Genomic DNA, 22,838 nt, shown 5'->3' on the forward strand with positions numbered 1-22,838 from the left:
GGTAAAGTGTTACCGTTAGTTACCGGCAGGGTAAAGTGTTACCGTTAGTTACCGGCAGGGTAAAGTGTTACCATTAGTTATTGGCAGGGTAAAGTGTTACCATTAGTTACCAGCAGGGTAAAGTGTTACCTTTAGTTACCGGCAGGGTAAAGTGTTACCTTTAGTTACCGGCAGGGTAAAGTGTTACCTTTAGTTACCGGCAGGGTAAAGTGTTACCGTTAGTTACCGGCAGGGTAAAGTGTTACCGTTAGTTACCGGCAGGGTAAAGTGTTACCATTAGTTATTGGCAGGGTAAAGTGTTACCATTAGTTACCAGCAGGGTAAAGTGTTACCTTTAGTTACCGGCAGGGTAAAGTGTTACCTTTAGTTACCGGCAGGGTAAAGTGTTACCATTAGTTACCGGCAGGGTAAAGTGTTACCGTTAGTTACCGGCAGGGTAAAGTGTTACCTTTAGTTTGGTTTCCAGGAGCGTTCAGGATTCATCCTCAACTCACCAAATCTGAAAACCCTTTCACACATACCGTCTGACCCCTCACGCGTCCGCACTCACTACCAGTCCAAGTAAGTATCTCTTTTTATTTACATCATCTTGTCAAATGTCTTATGTTGTATTGTGTATTATTTTCATTATTGTTTTGTTGTGAGTTAAAAACATAAGGAACTTGAGGTGAACGTCAGTAGTACATATTGCAGTGACGTCATGGTAACACGTTAGTCCCGACTGGGACTTGAGGTGAACGTCAGTAGTACATATTGCAGTGACGTCATGGCAACACGTTAGTCCCGACTGGGACTTGAGGTGAACGTCAGTAGTACGTATTGCAGTGACGTCATGGCAACACGTTAGTCCCGACTGGGACTTGAGGTGAACGTCAGTAGTACATATTGCAGTGACGTCATGGTAACAAGTTAGTCCTGACTGGGACTTGAGGTGAACGTCAGTAGTACATATTGCAGTGACGTCATGGCAACACGTTAGTCCTGACTGGGACTTGAGGTGAACGTCAGTAGTACATATTGCAGTGACGTCATGGCAACACGTTAGTCCCGACTGGGACTTGAGGTGAATGTCAGTAGTACATATTGCAGTGACGTCATGGCAACACGTTAGTCCCGACTGGGACTTGAGGTGAACGTCAGTAGTACGTATTGCAGTGACGTCATGGAAACACGTTAGTCCAGACTGGGACTTGAGGTGAACGTCAGTAGTACGTATTGCAGTGACGTCATGGAAACACGTTAGTCCAGACTGGGACTTGAGGTGAACGTCAGTAGTACATATTGCAGTGACGTCATGGTAACACGTTAGTCCTGACTGGGACTTGAGATGAACGTCAGTAGTACATATTGCAGTGACGTCATGGCAACACGTTAGTCCTGACTGGGACTTGAGGTGAACGTCAGTAGTACATATTGCAGTGACGTCATGGTAACACGTTAGTCCTGACTGGGACTTGAGATGAACGTCAGTAGTACATATTGCAGTGACGTCATGGTAACACGTTAGTCCTGACTGGGACTTGAGATGAACGTCAGTAGTACATATTGCAGTGACGTCATGGTAACACGTTAGTCCTGACTGGGACTTGAGATGAACGTCAGTAGTACATATTGCAGTGACGTCATGGCAACACGTTAGTCCGGACTGGGTCTTGAGGTGAACGTCAGTAGTACATATTGCAGTGACGTCATGGTAACACGTTAGTCCTGACTGGGACTTGAGGTGAAGAATGTATGAAAATGTTTGCTCTCACTGCTGTAAGTCTCTCTGGATAAGAGCGTCTGCTAAATGACTAACATATAGATGTAAAATGAGATAAACGTCAGTTGTACATATTGTGGTGAATTCAGAGGGTAGTCCTCATCAGGACTTGAACCGTGGTCCCTGTGACTGTCAGTTAACTGTTACATCTAGAGTTCCAAACCTCTTGACAAGGTCTTACGGGCTAGTTTCCCGGACACAGATTAAGCCTTATCCTGGACCAAAAAGCATTTTCAATAGAGATTCTTCATTGAGCTTTAAATCCAGGAAAATGCCTAATCTGTGTCCGGGAAACTGCCCCTAGGTGTTGTACTGAGCTCGCTACAATATGTTCCAGGTTCTGTGACGTTTCAGCGCTGGAGAAGCTAAGAGCAGGCTGGACAAGGGGAGGCATCCACAAGCACAGGACCAATGGTTACACTGGGAGAGACACAGACAGGTAGACACACCGACAGGTTGACACACAGACTGGAAGAGACACAGACAGGTAGACACGGACTGGGAGAGACACAGACCTGTTGACATACAGACAGGGAGACCCCCAGACAGGGAGACACACAGACAGGTAGACACACAGACTAGGAGAGACACAGACAGGTAGACACACAGACTGGGAGAGACACAGACAGGTAGACACACAGACAGGTAGACACAGACTGGGAGAGACACAGACAGGTAGACACAGACTGGGAGACACACAGGGAGAGACACAGACAGGTAGACACACAGACAGGGAGAGACACAGACAGGTAGACACACAGACTGGGAGAGACACAGACAGGGAGACACACAGGGAGAGACACAGACAGGTAGACACACAGACAGGGAGAGACACAGACTGGGAGACACACAGACAGGGAGAGACACAGACTGGGAGACACACAGACAGGGAGAGACACAGACAGGTTGACATACAGACAGGGAAAGACACAGACAGGTAGACACACAGACAGGTAGACACACAGACAAGTAGACACAGACTGGGAGAGACAGACTGGGAGAGACACAGACTGGGAGAGACACAGACTGGGAGAGGCACAGACAGGGAGAGACACAGACAGGTAGACACAGACAGGTAGACACACAGACAGGGAGAGACACAGACAGGTAGAGACACAGACAGGTAGACACACAGACTGGGAGAGACACAGACAGGTAGACACACAGACAGGGAGAGACACAGACAGGTAGAGACACAGACAGGGAGAGACACAGACAGGGAGAGACACAGACAGGGAGAGACACAGACAGGTAGAGACACACAGACAGGGAGAGACACAGACAGGGAGACACACAGACAGGGAGAGACACAGACAGGTAGAGACACAGACAGGGAGAGACACAGACAGGGAGAGACACAGACAGGTAGAGACACAGACAGGTAGAGACACAGACAGGGAGACACACAGACAGGGAGAGACACAGACAGGTAGAGACACAGACAGGTAGAGACCCAGACAGGGAGACACACAGACAGGGAGAGACACAGACAGGTAGACACACAGACAGGTAGACACACAGACTGGGAGAGACACAGACAGGGAGAGACACAGACAGGGAGAGACACAGACAGGGAGAGACACAGACAGGTAGAGACACAGACAGGTAGAGACACCGACAGGGAGAGACAGACCGGAAGGTAGAGAGACAGACAGGGAGAGACAGACCGGTAGGTAGAGACACCGACAGGGAGAGACAGACAGGGAGACACACAGACAGGTAGAGAGACAGACAGGGAGAGACAGACCGGTAGGTAGAGACAGGGAGAGACAGACAGGTAGGTAGAGACAGGGAGAGACAGACAGGTAGGTAGAGACAGGGAGAGACAGACCGGTAGGTAGAGACAGGGAGAGACAGACAGGTAGGTAGAGACAGGGAGAGACAGACAGGTAGGTAGAGAGACAGACAGGGAGAGACAGACCGGTAGGTAGAGACAGGGAGAGACAGACAGGTAGGTAGAGACAGGGAGAGACAGACAGGTAGGTAGAGACAGGGAGAGACAGACAGGTAGGTAGAGACAGGGAGAGACAGACAGGGAGAGACAGACCGGTAGGTAGAGACAGGGAGAGACAGACAGATAGGTAGAGACAGGGAGAGATAGACAGGTAGGTTGAGAGACAGACAGGGAGAGACAGACCGGTAGGTAGAGACAGGGAGAGACAGACAGGTAGGTAGAGACAGGGAGAGACAGACAGGTAGGTAGAGAGACAGACAGGGAGAGACAGACCGGTAGGTAGAGACACAGATAGGTAGACACAGACAGGGAGAGACAGACCGGTAGGTAGAGACACAGACAGGTAGACACAGCCAGGGAGAGACAGACAGGTAGGTAGAGACACAGACAGGTAGACACAGACAGGGAGAGACAGACCGGTAGGTAGAGACACAGACAGGTAGACACAGCCAGGGAGAGACAGACAGGTAGGTAGAGACACAGACAGGTAGACACAGACAGGGAGAGACAGACCGGTAGGTAGAGACACAGACAGGGAGACACAGACAGGGAGAGACAGACAGGGAGAGACAGACCGGGAGAGACAGACAGGTAGACACAGACAGGTAGACACCGACAGGGAGAGACAGACAGGGAGAGACAGACAGGGAGAGACAGACAGGGAGAGACAGACAGGGAGAGACAGACAGGGAGAGACAGACCGGGAGAGACAGACAGGTAGACACAGACAGGTAGACACCGACAGGGAGAGACAGACAGGGAGAGACAGACCGGGAGAGACAGACAGGTAGACACAGACAGGTAGACACCGACAGGGAGAGACAGACAGGGAGAGACAGACAGGGAGAGACAGACAGGTAGACACCGACAGGGAGAGACAGACAGGGAGAGACAGACAGGGAGAGACAGACAGGTAGGTAGAGTGTTAAACACACCACTATATTCTTGTGATATCCTGTTATGACAGAAATGTTGTATCTCATATTTCTCCCTTTTTGACTTCCTCTGTTCCTCTTCTTCCACAGGTTTAACCTCAGACACTGACAGCCAAGGTACAAAGTCAGACATCTGCTCGCCCATTAAATACCCTTAATATAACAGAGATGGTGTGTAACATATTCAATGTTCAGATGACAATGACATGGGTGCTGCTATTTCCATCCAAATAAAATGGTTGATTTTTATCCGTTTGGATTCAAAGACACAGAACTGTTGCCTCTGTTGTAAATCCACAGGAGCTGTGTTATTTAACATTTATTTAACTAGGCAAGTCAGTTAAGAACAAATTCTTATTTACTATGACAGCCTACTGCGGAGCCTGCAGCACAACAGATGTTTTACCTTGTCAGCTCGGGGGATTCGATCCTGCAACATTTAAGTTACTATTCCAACGCTCCAACCACTAGGCTACCTGCCGCTCTAACCACTAGGCTACCTGCCTCTCTAACCACTAGGCTACCTGCCTCTCTAACCACTAGGCTACCTGCCGCTCCAACCACTAGGCTACCTGCCGCTCCAACCACTAGGCTACCTGCCGCTCTAACCACTAGGCTACCTGTCTCTCTAACCACTAGGCTACCTGTCTCTCTAACCACTAGGCTACCTGCCGCTCTAACCACTAGGCTACCTGCCTCTCTAACCACTAGGCTACCTGTCTCTCTAACCACTAGGCTACCTGTCTCTCTAACCACTAGGCTACCTGCCTCTCTAACCACTAGGCTACCTGTCTCTCTAACCACTAGGCTACCTGTCTCTCTAACCACTAGGCTACCTGCCTCTCTAACCACTAGGCTACCTGTCTCTCTAACCACTAGGCTACCTGCCGCTCTAACCACTAGGCTACCTGCCGCTCTAACCACTAGGCTACCTGCCTCTCTAACCACTAGGCTACCTGCCTCTCTAACCACTAGGCTACCTGCCGCTCCAACCACTAGGCTACCTGCCGCTCCAACCACTAGGCTACCTGCCGCTCTAACCACTAGGCTACCTGTCTCTCTAACCACTAGGCTACCTGTCTCTCTAACCACTAGGCTACCTGCCGCTCTAACCACTAGGCTACCTGCCTCTCTAACCACTAGGCTACCTGCCTCCTCTAACTACTAGGCTACCTGTCTCTCTAACCACTAGGCTACTTGCCGCTCTAACCACTAGGCTACCTGCCTCTCTAACCACTAGGCTACCTGCCTCTCTAACCACTAGGCTACCTGCCGCTCCAACCACTAGGCTACCTGCCGCTCCAACCACTAGGCTACCTGCCGCTCTAACCACTAGGCTACCTGTCTCTCTAACCACTAGGCTACCTGTCTCTCTAACCACTAGGCTACCTGCCGCTCTAACCACTAGGCTACCTGCCTCTCTAACCACTAGGCTACCTGCCTCCTCTAACTACTAGGCTACCTGTCTCTCTAACCACTAGGCTACCTGCCTCTCTAACCACTAGGCCACCTGCCTCTCTAACGACTAGGCTACCTGTCTCTCTAACCACTAGGCTACCTGCCTCTAACCACTAGGCTACCTGCCTCTCCAACCACTAGGCTACCTGCCACTCTAACCACTAAACCACTAGGCTACCTGCCGCTCCAACCACTAGGCTACCTGCCGCTCCAACCACTAGGCTACCTGCCTCTCTAACCACTTGGCTACCTGCCTCTAACCACTAGGCTACCTGCCTCTCTAACCACTAGGCTACCTGCCACTCTAACCACTAAACCACTAGGCTACCTGCCGCTCTAACCACTAGGCTACCTGCCGCTCCAATCGCTAGGCTACCTGCCGCTCTAACCACTAGGCTACCTGCTCTAACCACTAGGCTACCTGCCCCTCTAACCACTAGGCTACCTGCCTCTCTAACCACTAGGCTACCTGCCTCCTCTAACCACTAGGCTACCTGCCTCTCTAACCACTAGGCTACCTGCCTCTCTAACCACTAAGCTACCTGCCGCTCTAACCACTAGGCTACCTGTCTCTCTAACCACTAGGCTACCTGCCTCTCTAACCACTAGGCTTCCTGCCTCTAACCACTAGGCTACCTGCCTCCACAGCTTTTCTGCCTATCTGGCAACCCGCGTGATATCAATCGAATGGAACTAGTCCTAAACTCTGCCTATCTGGCAACCCGCGTGATATCAATCTAATGGAACTAGTCCTAAACTCTGCCTATCTGGCAACCCGCGTGATATCAATCTAATGGAACTAGTCCTAAATTCTGCCTATCTGGCAACCCGGGCAGACTCAAGCAAACGCCCAGGAGAGTATTTGAATGGTGTTTTGAATCCAGGCCTGGAATGAAGAGGCAGTATGCAGGACACTGACCCCTGTGAGGTCATCATGCCGCATCGGCGTCACAGTAGTCTATCAGCATGTCATCATTTACCCCCCCAGTAGACGTAGCCTGGCTCTCTACAGGCAACAGCACCAACCAAGCCCACACAATTATATACAGTATTAGCAGTCGTTTTTCCCCTTTTCAAAATCTACACTAGTTTATATAAATACAGGCTTACTGAATCAAAACACAATGGGACAGTTTCCCGGACAGTCACAGGTTCATCTTGAACCCAGTCCTGGACTAAAAAGCATAAAAATAATCTGTGTCCGTGACTAGGCTTCATCTCGTTATTTGTGTAAAATTATATACTGTATTCTCAATGAATTTACCTGGTTAAATAACGGCAAAATAGAATAAATTAAAGTCTTGAGAAACACATAAAACGTAACAGGACAGCGGAGTCAATCACCACCTTCCGGAGACACCTGAAACCCCACCTCTTTAAGGAATACCTAGGATAGGATAAAGTAATCCTTCTAACCCCCCCCCCCTTAAAAGATTTAGATGCACTATTGTAAAGTGGTTGTTCCACTGGTTATAAGGTGAATGCATCAATTTGTAAGTCGCTCTGGATAAGAGCGTCTGCTAAATAACCTAAATGTAAAACGTAACACTTCTACTACATGGTTCATAGCTGTGGATCTGTGTGGTACACCTGTTCCTTTCTGAACAGAGGACACGTCCCAAATGCACCCTATTCCCTATGAAGTACACTACTTTAGACCAGGGCTTGTAGGGCTCTGTATCAGGCATTAGAATAGTGTGTCGTTTTGGGGACGCACGGAGCCGTCGTTGAAACAGGACAAGGAGAAGGTTCTTTCTACCGAGGCAGTTAAACGTTGCTGGTCCAATGACAGGAGGTGTTCTAATGATGCTGGTCCAATGACAGGAGGTGTTCTAATGATGCTGGTCCAATGACAGTAGGTGTTCTAATGATGTGGTCCAATGACAGTAGGTGTTCTAATGATGCTGGTCCAATGACAGGAGGTGTTCTAATGATGCTGGTCCAATGACAGTAGGTGTTCTAATGATGTGGTCCAATGACAGTAGGTGTTCTAATGATGTCGTCCAATGACAGTAGGTGTTCTAATGATGCTGGTCCAATGACAGTAGGTGTTCTAATGATGTGGTCCAATGACAGGAGGTGTTCTAATGATGCTGGTCCAATGACAGTAGGTGTTCTAATGATGTGGTCCAATGACAGGAGGTGTTCTAAGGATGTGGTCCAATGACAGGAGGTGTTCTAATGATGCTGGTCCAATGACAGTAGGTGTTCTAATGATGCTGGTCCAATGACAGGAGGTGTTCTAATGATGCTGGTCCAATGACAGTAGGTGTTCTAATGATGTGGTCCAATGACAGTAGGTGTTCTAATGATGCGGTCCATTTACATTTACATTTACATTTAAGTCATTTAGCAGACGCTCTTATCCAGAGCGACTTACAAGTACATACATTCATACTTTTTTGTACTGGTCCCCCGTGGGAATCGAACCCACAACCCTGGCGTTGCAAGCGCCATGCTCTACCAACTGAGCCACACGGTCCAATGACAGTAGGTGTTCTAATGATGTCGTCCAATGACAGTAGGTGTTCTAATGATGCTGTCCAATGACAGTAGGTGTTCTAATGATGCTGGTCCAATGACAGGAGGTGTTCTAATGATGTGGTCCAATGACAGGAGGTGTTCTAAGGATGTGGTCCAATGACAGGAGGTGTTCTAATGATGCTGGTCCAATGACAGGAGGTGTTCTAATGATGCTGGTCCAATGACAGTAGGTGTTCTAATGATGTGGTCCAATGACAGTAGGTGTTCTAATGATGTGGTCCAATGACAGTAGGTGTTCTAATGATGTGGTCCAATGACAGTAGGTGTTCTAATGATGCTGTCCAATGACAGTAGGTGTTCTAATGATGCTGGTCCAATGACAGGAGGTGTTCTAATGATGTGGTCCAATGACAGTAGGTGTTCTAATGATGTGGTCCAATGACAGGAGGTGTTCTAATGATGCGGTTCAATATACTGCTGTTGACCAGGGCCCTACCCTTCATGGGTAACTGCTGTTGACCAGGGCCCTACCCTTCATGGGTAACTGCTGTTGACCAGGGCCCTACCCTTCGTAGGTAACTGCTGTTGACCAGGGCCCTACCCTTCGTGGGTAACTGCTGTTGACCAGGGCCCTACCCTTCGTAGGTAACTGCTGTTGACCAGGGCCCTACCCTACGTGGGTAACTGCTGTTTCCCTACCCTTCATAGGTAAGAGAGTGTCATTTTGGATTCACCCAGTGTCTCTGGTTGTTACAGACTGACAGATAGATAGATACGGTAACAGACAGACACCGACACAGTAACAGACACAGTGACAGACCCGGTAACATACAGAAATATTTTTAATTTTTTATTTTACCTTTATTTAACTAGGCAAGTCAGTTAAGAACAAATTCTTATTTTCAATGACGGCCTAGGAACAGTGGGTTAACTGCCTGTTCAGGGGCAGAACGACAGATTTTTACCTTGTCAGCTCAGGGATTCGATCTAGCAACCTTTCAGTTACTAGTCCAACACTCTAACCACTAGGCTACCTGCCGCCCCATATACAGCAACAGACACAGCAGCAGACACAGTAACAGACATCGTAACAGACAGGCAGACATAAACAGCAGCAGACACAGCAACAGTCCTAGAAACAGCAGTGACCGACTGCCAAATGATTCACTGGAGTGAAATACAGTACAATGAGTTGGTTTACATTTACATTACATTTACATTTAAGTCATTTAGCAGACGCTCTTATCCAGAGCGACTTACAAATTGGAAAGTTCATACATATTCATCCTGGTCCCCCCGTGGGGAATGAACCCACAACCCTGGCGTTGCAAGCGCCATGCTCTACCAACTGAGCCACACGGGACCAGGGCCCTACCCTGGTTTACCTTATCAAGACTTTGTCCCACTACACTAGGACACTATGGAGGCTGAGATGAAACGTGATAATAATTATATTATTGTTACAAACCTGAGACGTAACCTGAGAGGTAACCTGAGACGTAACCTGAGAGGTAACCTGAGACGTAACCTGAGAGGTAACCTGAGACGTAACCTGAGAGGTAACCTGAGACGTAACCTGAGACGTAACCTGAGACGTAACCTGAGACGTAACCTGAGAGGTAACCTGAGACGTAACCTGAGAGGTAACCTGAGAGGTAACCTGAGAGGTAACCTGAGACGTAACCTGAGACGTAACCTGAGAGGTAACCTGAGACGTAACCTGAGAGGTAACCTGAGAGGTAACCTGAGACGTAACCTGAGACGTAACCTGAGAGGTAACCTGAGACGTAACCTGAGAGGTAACCTGAGAGGTAACCTGAGACGTAACCTGAGACGTAACCTGAGAGGTAACCTGAGACGTAACCTGAGAGAAAACCTGAGAGGTAACCTGAGACGTAACCTGAGAGGTAACCTGAGACGTAACCTGAGAGGTAACCTGAGAGGTAACCTGAGAGGTAACCTGAGACGTAACCTGAGAGGTAACCTGAGAGGTAACCTGAGAGGTAACCTGAGACGTAACCTGAGAGGTAACCTGAGACGTAACCTGAGAGGTAACCTGAGACGTAACCTGAGAGGTAACCTGACCTGAGAGGTAACCTGAGACGTAACCTGAGACGTAACCTGAGAGGTAACCTGAGACGTAACCTGAGACGTAACCTGAGACGTAACCTGAGAGGTAACCTGAGACGTAACCTGAGACGTAACCTGAGAGGTAACCTGAGAGGTAACCTGAGAGGTAACCTGAGACGTAACCTGAGAGGTAACCTGAGAGGTAACCTGACCTGAGAGGTAACCTGAGACGTAACCTGAGACGTAACCTGAGACGTAACCTGAGAGGTAACCTAAGAGGTAACCTGAGACGTAACCTGAGAGGTAACCTGAGACGTAACCTGAGAGGTAACCTGAGAGGTAACCTGAGACGTAACCTGAGAGGTAACCTGACCTGAGAGGTAACCTGAGACGTAACCTGAGACGTAACCTGAGAGGTAACCTGAGAGGTAACCTGAGACGTAACCTGAGAGGTAACCTGAGACGTAACCTGAGACGTAACCTGAGAGGTAACCTGAGAGGTAACCTGAGAGGTAACCTGAGAGGTAACCTGAGAGGTAACCTGAGACGTAACCTGAGAGGTAACCTGAGAGGTAACCTGAGACGTAACCTGAGACGTAACCTGAGAGGTAACCTGAGAGGTAACCTGAGACGTAACCTGAGAGGTAACCTGAGAGGTAACCTGAGACGTAACCTGAGACGTAACCTGAGAGGTAACCTGAGAGGTAACCTGAGAGGTAACCTGAGACGTAACCTGAGACGTAACCTGAGAGGTAACCTGAGACGTAACCTGAGAGGTAACCTGAGAGGTAACCTGAGAGGTAACCTGAGACGTAACCTGAGAGGTAATCTTTATAAGAAATGTTGCTTTGCACTTGTTTTCAATACGCAGCCAGTCACAGTAACCAGTCACAGTAACCAGACACAGTAACCAATCACAGTAACCAGTCACAGTAACCAGACACAGTAACCAGTCACAGGAACCAGTCACAGTAACCGGTCACAGGAACCGGTCACAGGAACCAGTAACCAGTCACAGTAACCAGTCACAGGAACCAGTCACAGTAACCAGTCACAGGAACCAGTCACAGTAACCGGTCACAGTAACCAGTCACAGTAGCCGGTCACAGTAACCAGACACAGTAACCAGACACAGTAACCAGTCACAGTAACCAGTCACAGGAACCGGTAACAGGAACCAGACACAGTAACCAGTCACAGTAACCAGTCACAGGAACCGGTCACAGGAACCGGTCACAGTAACCGGTCACAGTAGCCGGTCACAGTAACCAGACACAGTAACCAGTCACAGTAACCAGTCACAGTAACCAGTCACAGTAACCAGTCACAGTAACCAGTCACAGTAACCAGTCACAGGAACCAGTCACAGTAACCAATCACAGGAACCAGTCACAGGAACCAGTCACAGTAACCAGTCACAGGAACCAGACACAGTAACCGGTCACAGGAAGCTCTCTACAGAAACAACAGTGACTGACTGACACGTGATTCTGTCCATACATATTTCAACAGATGGATGGATATTTGACTCTTTCAATGAGAAGCAGGATAGAAGAGAAAGACAGAAGAGAGCACACTACAGAACAGAGGCTAGGAGAGACAGAGAGCAGAACAGAGGCTGGGAGAGACAGAGCAGAACAGAGGCTGGGAGAGACAGAGAGCAGAACAGAGGCTAGGAGAGACAGAGCAGAACAGAGGATGGGAGAGACAGAGCAGAACAGAGGCTGGGAGAGACAGAGAGCAGAACAGAGGCTGGGAGAGACAGAGCAGAACAGAGGCTAGGAGAGACAGAGAGCAGAACAGAGGCTAGGAGAGACAGAGCAGAACAGAGGATGGGAGAGACAGAGAGCAGAACAGAGGCTGGGAGAGACAGAGAGCAGAACAGAGGCTGGGAGAGACAGAGAGCAGAACAGAGGCTAGGAGAGACAGAGCAGAACAGAGGATGGGAGAGAGAGAGCAGAACAGAGGCTGGGAGAGACAGAACAGAACAGAGGCTGGGAGAGACAGAGAGCAGAACAGAGGCTAGGAGAGACAGAGAGCAGAACAGAGGCTAGGAGAGACAGAGCAGAACAGAGGCTGGGAGAGACAGAGAGCAGAACAGAGGCTAGGAGAGACAGAGCAGAACAGAGGCTGGGAGAGACAGAGAGCAGAACAGGGGCTAGGAGAGACAGAGCAGAACAGAGGCTAGGAGAGACAGAGCAGAACAGAGGCTGGGAGAGACAGAGAGCAGAACAGAGGCTAGGAGAGACAGAGCAGAACAGAGGCTAGGAGAGACAGAGCAGAACAGAGGCTAGGAGAGACAGAGAGCAGAACAGAGGCTAGGAGAGACAGAGCAGAACAGAGGATGGGAGAGACAGAGAGCAGAACAGAGGCTGGGAGAGACAGAGCAGAACAGAGGCTGGGAGAGACAGAGAGCAGAACAGAGGCTAGGAGAGACAGAGCAGAACAGAGGATGGGAGAGACAGAGAGCAGAACAGAGGCTGGGAGAGACAGAGCAGAACAGAGGCTGGGAGAGACAGAGAGCAGAACAGGGGCTAGGAGAGACAGAGCAGAACAGAGGCTAGGAGAGACAGAGCAGAACAGAGGCTGGGAGAGACAGAGAGCAGAACAGAGGCTAGGAGAGACAGAGCAGAACAGAGGCTAGGAGAGACAGAGCAGAACAGAGGCTAGGAGAGACAGAGAGCAGAACAGAGGCTAGGAGAGACAGAGCAGAACAGAGGATGGGAGAGACAGAGAGCAGAACAGAGGCTGGGAGAGACAGAGCAGAACAGAGACTGGGAGAGACAGAGAGCAGAACAGAGGCTAGGAGAGACAGAGCAGAACAGAGGATGGGAGAGACAGAGAGCAGAACAGAGGCTGGGAGAGACAGAGCAGAACAGAGGCTGGGAGAGACAGAGAGCAGAACAGAGGCTAGGAGAGACAGAGAGCAGAACAGAGGCTAGGAGAGACAGAGCAGAACAGAGGCTGGGAGAGACAGAGAGCAGAACAGAGGCTAGGAGAGACAGAGCAGAACAGAGGCTGGGAGAGACAGAGAGCAGAACAGGGGCTAGGAGAGACAGAGCAGAACAGAGGCTAGGAGAGACAGAGCAGAACAGAGGCTGGGAGAGACAGAGAGCAGAACAGAGGCTAGGAGAGACAGAGCAGAACAGAGGCTAGGAGAGACAGAGCAGAACAGAGGCTAGGAGAGACAGAGCAGAACAGAGGCTGGGAGAGACAGAGCAGAACAGAGGCTAGGAGAGACAGAGAGCAGAACAGAGGCTGGGAGAGACAGAGAGCAGAACAGAGGCTGGGAGAGACAGACAGCAGAACAGAGGCTGGGAGAGACAGAGAGCAGAACAGAGGCTGGGAGAGACAGAGAGCAGAACAGAGGCTAGGAGAGACAGAGAGCAGAACAGAGGCTGGGAGAGACAGAGAGCAGAACAGAGGCTGGGAGAGACAGAGAGCAGAACAGAGGCTAGGAGAGACAGAGTGCAGAACAGAGGCTGGGAGAGACAGAGCAGAACAGAGGCTAGGAGAGACAGAGAGCAGAACAGAGGCTGGGAGAGACAGAGAGCAGAACAGAGGCTAGGAGAGACAGACAGCAGAACAGAGGCTAGGAGAGACAGAGAGCAGAACAGAGGCTGGGAGAGACAGAGAGCAGAACAGAGGCTAGGAGAGACAGAGAGCAGAACAGAGGCTAGGAGAGACAGAGAGCAGAACAGAGGCTAGGAGAGACAGAGAGCAGAACAGAGGCTGGGAGAGACAGAGGGCAGAACAGAGGCTGGGAGAGACAGAGAGCAGAACAGAGGCTGGGAGAGACAGAGAGCAGAACAGAGGCTGGGAGAGACAGAGAGCAGAACAGAGGCTAGGAGAGACAGAGAGCAGAACAGAGGCTAGGAGAGACAGAGAGCAGAACAGAGGCTGGGAGAGACAGAGAGCAGAACAGAGGCTAGGAGAGACAGAGAGCAGAACAGAGGCTAGGAGAGACAGAGAGCAGAACAGAGGCTAGGAGAGACAGAGAGCAGAACAGAGGCTGGGAGAGACAGAGAGCAGAACAGAGGCTGGGAGAGACAGAGAACAGAACAGAGGCTAGGAGAGACAGAGAGCAGAACAGAGGCTGGGAGAGACAGAGAGCAGAACAGAGGCTGGGAGAGACAGAGAGCAGAACAGAGGCTGGGAGAGACAGAGAACAGAACAGAGGCTAGGAGAGACAGAGCAGAACAGAGAGGAGAGACCTATGCCAGCTGACCTATGACCCTCTCCTCTCTGATGCCAGCTGACCTATGACCCTCTCCTCTCTGATGCCAGCTGACCTATGACCCTCTCCTCTCTGATGCCAGCTGACCTATGACCCTCTCCGATGCCAGCTGACCTATGACCCTCACCTCTCTGATGCCAGCTGACCTATGACCCTCTCCTCTCTGATGCCAGCTGACCTATGACCCTCTCGTCTCTGATGCCAGCTGACCTATGACCCTCTCTGATGCCAGCTGACCTATGACCCTCTCCTCTCTGATTCCAGCTGACCTATGACCCTCTCCTCTCTGATTCCAGCTGACCTATGACCCTCTCCTCTCTGATGCCAGCTGACCTATGACCCTCTCCTCTCTGATGCCAGCTGACCTATGACCCTCTCGTCTCTGATGCCAGCTGACCTATGACCCTCTCCTCTCTGATGCCAGCTGACCTATGACCCTCTCCTCTCTGATGCCAGCTGACCTATGACCCTCTCCTCTCTGATGCCAGCTGACCTATGACCCTCTCCTCTCTGATGCCAGCTGACCTATGACCCTCTCCTCTCTGATGCCAGCTGACCTATGACCCTCTCCTCTCTGATGCCAGCTGACCTATGACCCTCTCCTCTCTGATTCCAGCTGACCTATGACCCTCTCCTCTCTGATGCCAGCTGACCTATGACCCTCTCCTCTCTGATACTAGCTGACCTATGACCCTCTCTGATGCCAGCTGACCTATGACCCTCTCCTCTCTGATGCCAGCTGACCTATGACCCTCTCTTCTCTGATACTAGCTGACCTATGACCCTCTCCTCTCTGATGCCAGCTGACCTATGACCCTCTCCTCTCTGATTCCAACTGACCTATGACCCTCTCCTCTCTGATGCCAGCTGACCTATGACCCTCTCCTCTCTGATACTAGCTGATCTATGACCCTCTCCTCTCTGATGCCAGCTGACCTATGACCCTCTCCTCTCTGATGCCAGCTGACCTATGACCCTCTCCTCTCTGATACTAGCTGACCTATGACCCTCTCCTCTCTGATGCCAGCTGACCTATGACCCTCTCCTCTCTGATTCCAACTGACCTATGACCCTCTCCTCTCTGATGCCAGCTGACCTATGACCCTCTCCTCTCTGATACTAGCTGATCTATGACCCTCTCCTCTCTGATGCCAGCTGACCTATGACCCTCTCCTCTCTGATGCCAGCTGACCTATGACCCTCTCCTCTCTGATACTAGCTGACCTATGACCCTCTCCTCTCTGATGCCAGCTGACCTATGACCCTCTCCTCTCTGATACTAGCTGACCTATGACCCTCTCCTCTCTGATGCCAGCTGACCTATGACCCTCTCCTCTCTGATGCCAGCTGACCTATGACCCTCTCTGATACTAGCTGACCTATGACCCTCTCCTCTCTGATGCCAGCTGACCTATGACCCTCTCCTCTCTGATACTAGCTGACCTATGACCCTCTCCTCTCTGATGCCAGCTGACCTATGACCCTCTCCTCTCTGATACTAGCTGACCTATGACCCTCTCCTCTCTGATGCCAGCTGACCTATGACCCTCTCCTCTCTGATACTAGCTGACCTATGACCCTCTCGTCTCTGATGCCAGCTGACCTATGACCCTCTCCTCTCTGATGCCAGCTGACCTATGACCCTCTCCTCTCTGATACTAGCTGACCTATGACCCTCTCCTCTCTGATGCCAGCTGACCTATGACCCTCTCCTCTCTGATACTAGCTGACCTATGACCCTCTCCTCTCTGATGCCAGCTGACCTATGACCCTCTCCTCTCTGATACTAGCTGACCTATGACCCTCTCGTCTCTGATGCCAGCTGACCTATGACCCTCTCCTCTCTGATGCCAGCTGACCTATGACCCTCTCCTCTCTGATACTAGCTGACCTATGACCCTCTCCTCTCTGATGCCAGCTGACCTATGACCCTCTCCTCTCTGATACTAGCTGACCTATGACCCTCTCCTCTCTGATGCCAGCTGACCTATGACCCTCTCCTCTCTGATGCCAGCTGACCTATGACCCTCTCCTCTCTGATGCCAGCTGACCTATGACCCTCTCCTCTCTGATGCCAGCTGACCTATGACCCTCTCCTCTCTGATACTAGCTGACCTATGACCCTCTCCTCTCTGATGCCAGCTGACCTATGACCCTCTCCTCTCTGATACTAGCTGACCTATGACCCTCTCCTCTCTGATGCCAGCTGACCTATGACCCTCTCCTCTCTGATTCCAACTGACCTATGACCCTCTCCTCTCTGATGCCAGCTGACCTATGACCCTCTCCTCTCTGATACTAGCTGACCTATGACCCTCTCCTCTCTGATGCCAGCTGACCTATGACCCTCTCCTCTCTGATGCCAGCTGACCTATGACCCTCTCCTCTCTGATGCCAGCGGACCTATGACCCTCTCCTCTCTGATGCCAGCTGACCTATGACCCTCTCTGATGCCAGCTGACATATGACCCTCTCCTCTCTGATACCAGCTGACCTATGACCCTCTCCTCTCTGATGCCAGCTGACCTATGACCCTCCCCTCTGAGTGTGGGGTTGTTCCCTCTAGTCTGCTTCCCATTCTATTCCCTCTATAGACCAGGGCCCATAAGGCTCCACAGGACATGATGCCATTGGGATGCATGCTAACTGTACCTGCACAGTGGTCTCTCTCTCTTCTCTCCCTTGTTTTCTTGGTGACATTCCATCTTGTGTTTAAAACGTCTCTCCCTGCCTTTTATGGAGAAGTACCCCAGGCAACTATTCACCCCTCTCCTCTCCTCCTCTCTCTCCCTTTCTCATCTCTCTCCCCCTCTCTCTTTCTCTCCCTTCTCCCTTTCTCTCCCCCTCTCTCCCCTTTTCTACGTCTCTCTCTCCTCTCTCTTCCCTCTATCCCCGTCAACTCTCTCTCTCTCTCTCTCTCTCCCCCTTGCCCCCCTCTCTCTATCCCCCTCTCATCTCTTTCTCTCTCTCTCCAACTGTCTCTCTCCCTCTTGGCACAGACATGCTCAGGAGAGTACTGATAACACTCCTCGCCGCTGGCAGAGGGAAGGGAGGAGGTGAAGGTCTTGTTAAGGTTTGGTCATGAATACTGTACGAATGATGCTGTTGGATTGTGTGCTTAACAAAGAACACAGCCACTGTCCGCAAACAAGACAAAATGGTGAAGAAACATCAACAAGTAATGGACACATTACAGTTAGTGGTCTTCAATACATGTCTACTGTGTCTTGTATATTACACCAATTAGACGTAATATTTACTTCTAACTAGTTCAATTTTAAACGGCTTAATTATGTATGTTACTCTTCACGTTAACACCATACATCTCTTTGTGCAGTTTTCAAAAAGCGTGCTGATCTAGGATCAGACCACCCCCCCCACGTCCATTTAATCTGATTCATTCTGATCTAGGATCAGACCCCCCCCCACGTCCATTTAATCTGATTCATTCTGATCTAGGATCAGACCCCCCCCCCACGTCCATTTAATCTGATTCATGCTGATCTAGGATCAGACCATCCCCCCAAAGTCCATTTAATCTGATTCATGCTGATCTAGGATCAGACCTCCCCCCCACGTCCATTTAATCTGATTCATGCTGATCTAGGATCAGACCACCCCCCCCCACGTCCATTTAATCTGATTCATGCTGATCTAGGATCAGACCACCCCCCCCACGTCCATTTAAACGGATTCATGCTGATCTAGGATCAGACCACCCCCCCCACGTCCATTTAATCTGATTCATGCTGATCTAGGATCAGACCACCCCCCCCACGTCCATTTAATCTGATTCATGCTGATCTAGGATCAGACCACCCCCCCCACGTCCATTTAATCTGATTCATGCTGATCTAGGATCAGACCACCCCCCCCACGTCCATTTAATCTGACTCATTCTGATCTAGGATCAGACCACCCCCCCCACGTCCATTTAATCTGATTCATGCTGATCTAGGATCAGACCCCCCCCCACGTCCATTTAATCTGATTCATTCTGATCTAGGATCAGACCCCCCCCCCCCCACGTCCATTCAATCTGATTCATGCTGATCTAGGATCAGACCCCCCCCCACGTCCATTTAATCTGATTCATGCTGATCTAGGATCAGACCCCCCTCCCCCCCACGTCCATTTAATCTGATTCATGCTGATCTAGGATCAGACCCCCCCCCCCCCCCACGTCCATTTAATCTGATTCATGCTGATCTAGGATCAGACCCCCCCCCCCCACGTCCATTTAATCTGATTCATTCTGATCTAGGATCAGACCCCCCCCCCCCCCACGTCCATTTAATCTGATTCATGCTGATCTAGGATCAGACCCCCCCCCCCCACGTCCATTTAATCTGATTCATGCTGATCTAGGATCAGACCCCCCCCCCCCACGTCCATTTAATCTGATTCATTCTGATCTAGGATCAGACCCCCCCCCCCACGTCCATTTAATCTGATTCATGCTGATCTAGGATCAGACCCCCCCCACGTCCATTTAATCTGATTCATGCTGATCTAGGATCAGACCACCCCCCCCCACGTCCATTTAATCTGATTCATGCTGATCTAGGATCAGACCCCCCCCCCCCCCCCCCCACGTCCATTCAATCTGATTCATGCTGATCTAGGATCAGACCCCCCCCCCCACGTCCATTTAATCTGATTCATGCTGATCTAGGATCAGACCACCCCCCCCCCACGTCCATTTAATCTGATTCATGCTGATCTAGGATCAGACCACCCCCCCCCACGTCCATTTAATCTGATTCATGCTGATCTAGGATCAGACCCCCCCACGTCCATTTAATCTGATTCATGCTGATCTAGGATCAGACCCCCCCCACGTCCATTTAATCTGATTCATTCTGATCTAGGATCAGACCCCCCCCCACGTCCATTTAATCTGATTCATTCTGATCTAGGATCAGACCCCCCCCCCACGTCCATTTAATCTGATTCATTCTGATCTAGGATCAGACCCCCCCCCCCACGTCCATTTAATCTGATTCATGCTGATCTAGGATCAGACCCCCCCCACGTCCATTTAATCTGATTCATGCTGATCTAGGATCAGACCCCCCCCACGTCCATTTAATCTGATTCATTCTGATCTAGGAGCAGACCCTCCCCCCCCGTCCATTTAATCTCATTCATGCTGATCTAGGATCAGATCCCCCCCCATTTAATCTGATTCATGCTGATCTAGGATCAGACCCCCCCCCCCCCCCCCCCCACGTCCATTTAATCTGACTCATTCTGATCTAGGATCAGACCCCCCCCCCCCCACGTCCATTTAATCTGATTCATGCTGATCTAGGATCAGACCCCCCCACGTCCATTTAATCTGATTCATTCTGATCTAGGATCAGACCCCCCCCCCACGTCCATTTAATCTGATTCATGCTGATCTAGGATCAGACCCCCCCCACGTCCATTTAATCTGATTCATTCTGATCTAGGATCAGACCCCCCCACGTCCATTTAATCTGATTCATTCTGATCTAGGATCAGACCCCCCCCACGTCCATTTAATCTGATTCATTCTGATCTAGGAGCAGACCCTCCCCCCCCGTCCATTTAATCTGATTCATTCTGATCTAGGAGCAGATCCCCCCCCCCCCCCCGTCCATTTAATATAATTCACTCTGATCTAGGATCAGATCCCCCCCGTCCATTTAATCTTATTAACTGGGATCTAAAAGGCTAAACTGATCCTAAATCAGCACTCCTCCTCCTCAGACTGTGTCAATGCGGACCAATCAGCACTCCTCCTCCTCAGACTGTGTCAATGTGAACCAATCAGATCTCGTCCTCTCAGACTGTGTCAATGTGAACCAATCAGATCTCGTCCTCTCAGACTGTGTCAATGCGGACCAATCAGCACTCCTCCTCTCGGACTGTGTCAATGCGGACCAATCAGCACTCCTCCTCAGACTGTGTCAATACGGACCAATCAGCACTCCTCCTCTTAGACTGTGTCAATGCTGACCAATCAGCACTCCTCTCAGACTGTCAATACGGCCCAATCAGCACTCCTCCTCTCAGACTATGTCAATAAGGACCAATCAGCACTCCTCCTCTCAGACTGTGTCAATACGGACCAATCAGCACTCCTCCTCTCAGACTGTCAATACGGACCAATCAGCACTCTTCCTCTCAGACTGTGTCAATACGGACCAATCAGCACTCCTCCTCTCAGACTGTCAATACGGACCAATCAGCACTCCTCCTCTCAGACTGTCAATACGGACCAATCAGCACTCCTCCTCTCAGACTGTCAATACGGCCCAATCAGCACTCCTCTCAGACTGTCAATACGGACCAATCAGCACGCCTCCTCTCAGACTGTGTCAATACGGACCAATCAGCACTCCTCCTCTCAGACTGTGTCAATACGGACCAATCAGCACTCCTCCTCTCAGACTGTCAATACGGACCAATCAGCACTCCTCCTCTCAGACTGTGTCAATACGGACCAATCAGCACTCCTCCTCTCAGACTGTCAATACGGACCAATCAGCACTCCTCCTCCTCAGACTGTGTCAATACGGACCAATCAGCACTCCTCCTCTCAGACTGTGTCAATACGGACCAATCAGCACGCCTCCTCTCAGACTGTGTCAATACGGACCAATCAGAACTCGTCCTCTCAGACTGTGTCAATACGGACCAATCAGCACTCCTCCTCTCAGACTGTCAATACGGACCAATCAGCACTCCTCCTCTCAGACTGTCAATACGGCCCAATCAGCACTCCTCTCAGACTGTCAATACGGACCAATCAGCACTCCTCTCAGACTGTCAATACGGACCAATCAGCACTCCTCCTCTCAGACTGTCAATACGGACCAATCAGCACTCCTCCTCTCAGACTGTGTCAATACGGACCAATCAGCACTCCTCCTCTCAGACTGTCAATACGGACCAATCAGCACTCCTCCTCTCAGACTGTGTCAATACGGACCAATCAGCACTCCTCCTCTCAGACTGTCAATACGGACCAATCAGCACTCCTCCTCTCAGACTGTCAATACGGACCAATCAGCACTCCTCCTCTCAGACTGTCAATACGGACCAATCAGCACTCCTCTCAGACTGTCAATACGGACCAATCAGCACTCCTCCTCTCAGACTGTCAATACGGACCAATCAGCACTCCTCCTCTCAGACTGTGTCAATACGGACCAATCAGCACTCCTCCTCTCAGACTGTGTCAATACGGACCAATCAGCACTCCTCCTCTCAGACTGTCAATACGGACCAATCAGCACTCCTCCTCTCAGACTGTCAATACGGACCAATCAGCACTCCTCCTCTCAGACTGTGTCAATACGGACCAATCAGCACTCCTCCTCTCAGACTGTGTCAATACGGACCAATCAGCACTCCTCCTCTCAGACTGTGTCAATACGGACCAATCAGCACTCCTCTCAGACTGTCGGCCCCAGTTACCAGTAGATGTCTTGATAACAGAAACAGCGAGTCAGGGGGTTCCTGCGCCACATGAAATTGTTAAAATAATTCATATTTCTGGTTTTATATGATCAATCCATACGTCATCTTAAACCTAATAGCAACAACAGTATCTCTTGTGCTTTTGACAACGAGGCCTATTTCCCGTGACATGCCTAAATATTAATAACCACTAGGCTAATAAATAAACGTGTTTCTCTAGATTACTTAACGACCTATATCAGTGTTTCCCCAAACTCAGTCATTGGTACCTCACGCTATACTCAGCTGATTCAAATAATCAACATATTAGGAAATATTTTAAGAGAAGTGATCGTGTCAGGGGGAATACTTTACCAAACCCTTTTCTTTTTTCCATTGCAACATTTGATGTTTATTTCTTATTCTTATCCGTATTTATAATTGTTTTTAAAACTGCATTTGTTGGTTTTAAGGGGCTTGTAAGTAAAGCATTTTACTGTGACATAA

The 22,838-nt window shown here is 50.1% G+C and overlaps 3 protein-coding genes across 4 annotated transcripts in view; 2 read left to right on the forward strand and 1 right to left on the reverse strand.

Moving 5' to 3' along the window:
- Nucleotides 1–4,916, forward strand: part of ppp1r32 (protein phosphatase 1, regulatory subunit 32) — a 48,917-nt gene extending 44,001 nt beyond the window's left edge. For both annotated transcript variants that reach the window (XM_055910403.1, XM_055910402.1), the window contains exons 10-12: nucleotides 467–561; nucleotides 2,100–2,201; nucleotides 4,742–4,916. In XM_055910403.1, the coding sequence (XP_055766378.1) occupies nucleotides 467–561; nucleotides 2,100–2,201; nucleotides 4,742–4,760 (216 nt within the window). In that variant the 3' untranslated portion in view covers nucleotides 4,761–4,916. The remainder of the gene's footprint in view (nucleotides 1–466; nucleotides 562–2,099; nucleotides 2,202–4,741) is intronic.
- A 6,019-nt stretch (nucleotides 4,917–10,935) lies between these two features.
- Nucleotides 10,936–17,364, reverse strand: LOC129842025 (keratin-associated protein 6-2-like). The gene is made up of 2 exons (XM_055910400.1): nucleotides 17,304–17,364; nucleotides 10,936–11,444 (listed from the first exon to the last, which is right to left on the reverse strand). Exons 1-2 carry the CDS (start codon nucleotides 17,362–17,364, stop codon nucleotides 10,936–10,938), a joined length of 570 nt encoding a protein of 189 aa, XP_055766375.1.
- On the forward strand, nucleotides 15,503–22,441 carry LOC129842026 (uncharacterized). The gene is made up of 2 exons (XM_055910401.1): nucleotides 15,503–17,973; nucleotides 20,637–22,441. The coding sequence occupies exon 2, from the start codon at nucleotides 20,879–20,881 to the stop codon at nucleotides 22,439–22,441; it is 1,563 nt and encodes a 520-aa protein (XP_055766376.1). The 5' UTR covers nucleotides 15,503–17,973; nucleotides 20,637–20,878.
- The last annotated feature ends 397 nt before the right edge of the window (nucleotides 22,442–22,838 follow it).

Source organism: Salvelinus fontinalis, unplaced genomic scaffold, assembly GCF_029448725.1.
Source record: "Salvelinus fontinalis isolate EN_2023a unplaced genomic scaffold, ASM2944872v1 scaffold_0007, whole genome shotgun sequence".
Classification (NCBI taxonomy): Eukaryota; Metazoa; Chordata; class Actinopteri; order Salmoniformes; family Salmonidae; genus Salvelinus; species Salvelinus fontinalis.

Bases quoted from the DNA above. Each gene is read 5' to 3' on its own strand.
- LOC129842025 (XM_055910400.1), bottom strand. From the start codon at position 17,364: ATGTCAGCTGGCATCAGAGAGGGTCATAGGTCAGCTGGCATCAGAGAG. The intron at 11,445-17,303 runs GTCCGCTGGCAT...GTTACCTCTCAG, and splicing joins CAGAGAGGAGAGGGTCATAG to GTTACCTCTCAGGTTACGTC.
- LOC129842026 (XM_055910401.1), top strand. From the start codon at position 20,879: ATGCTGACCAATCAGCACTCCTCTCAGACTGTCAATACGGCCCAATCA.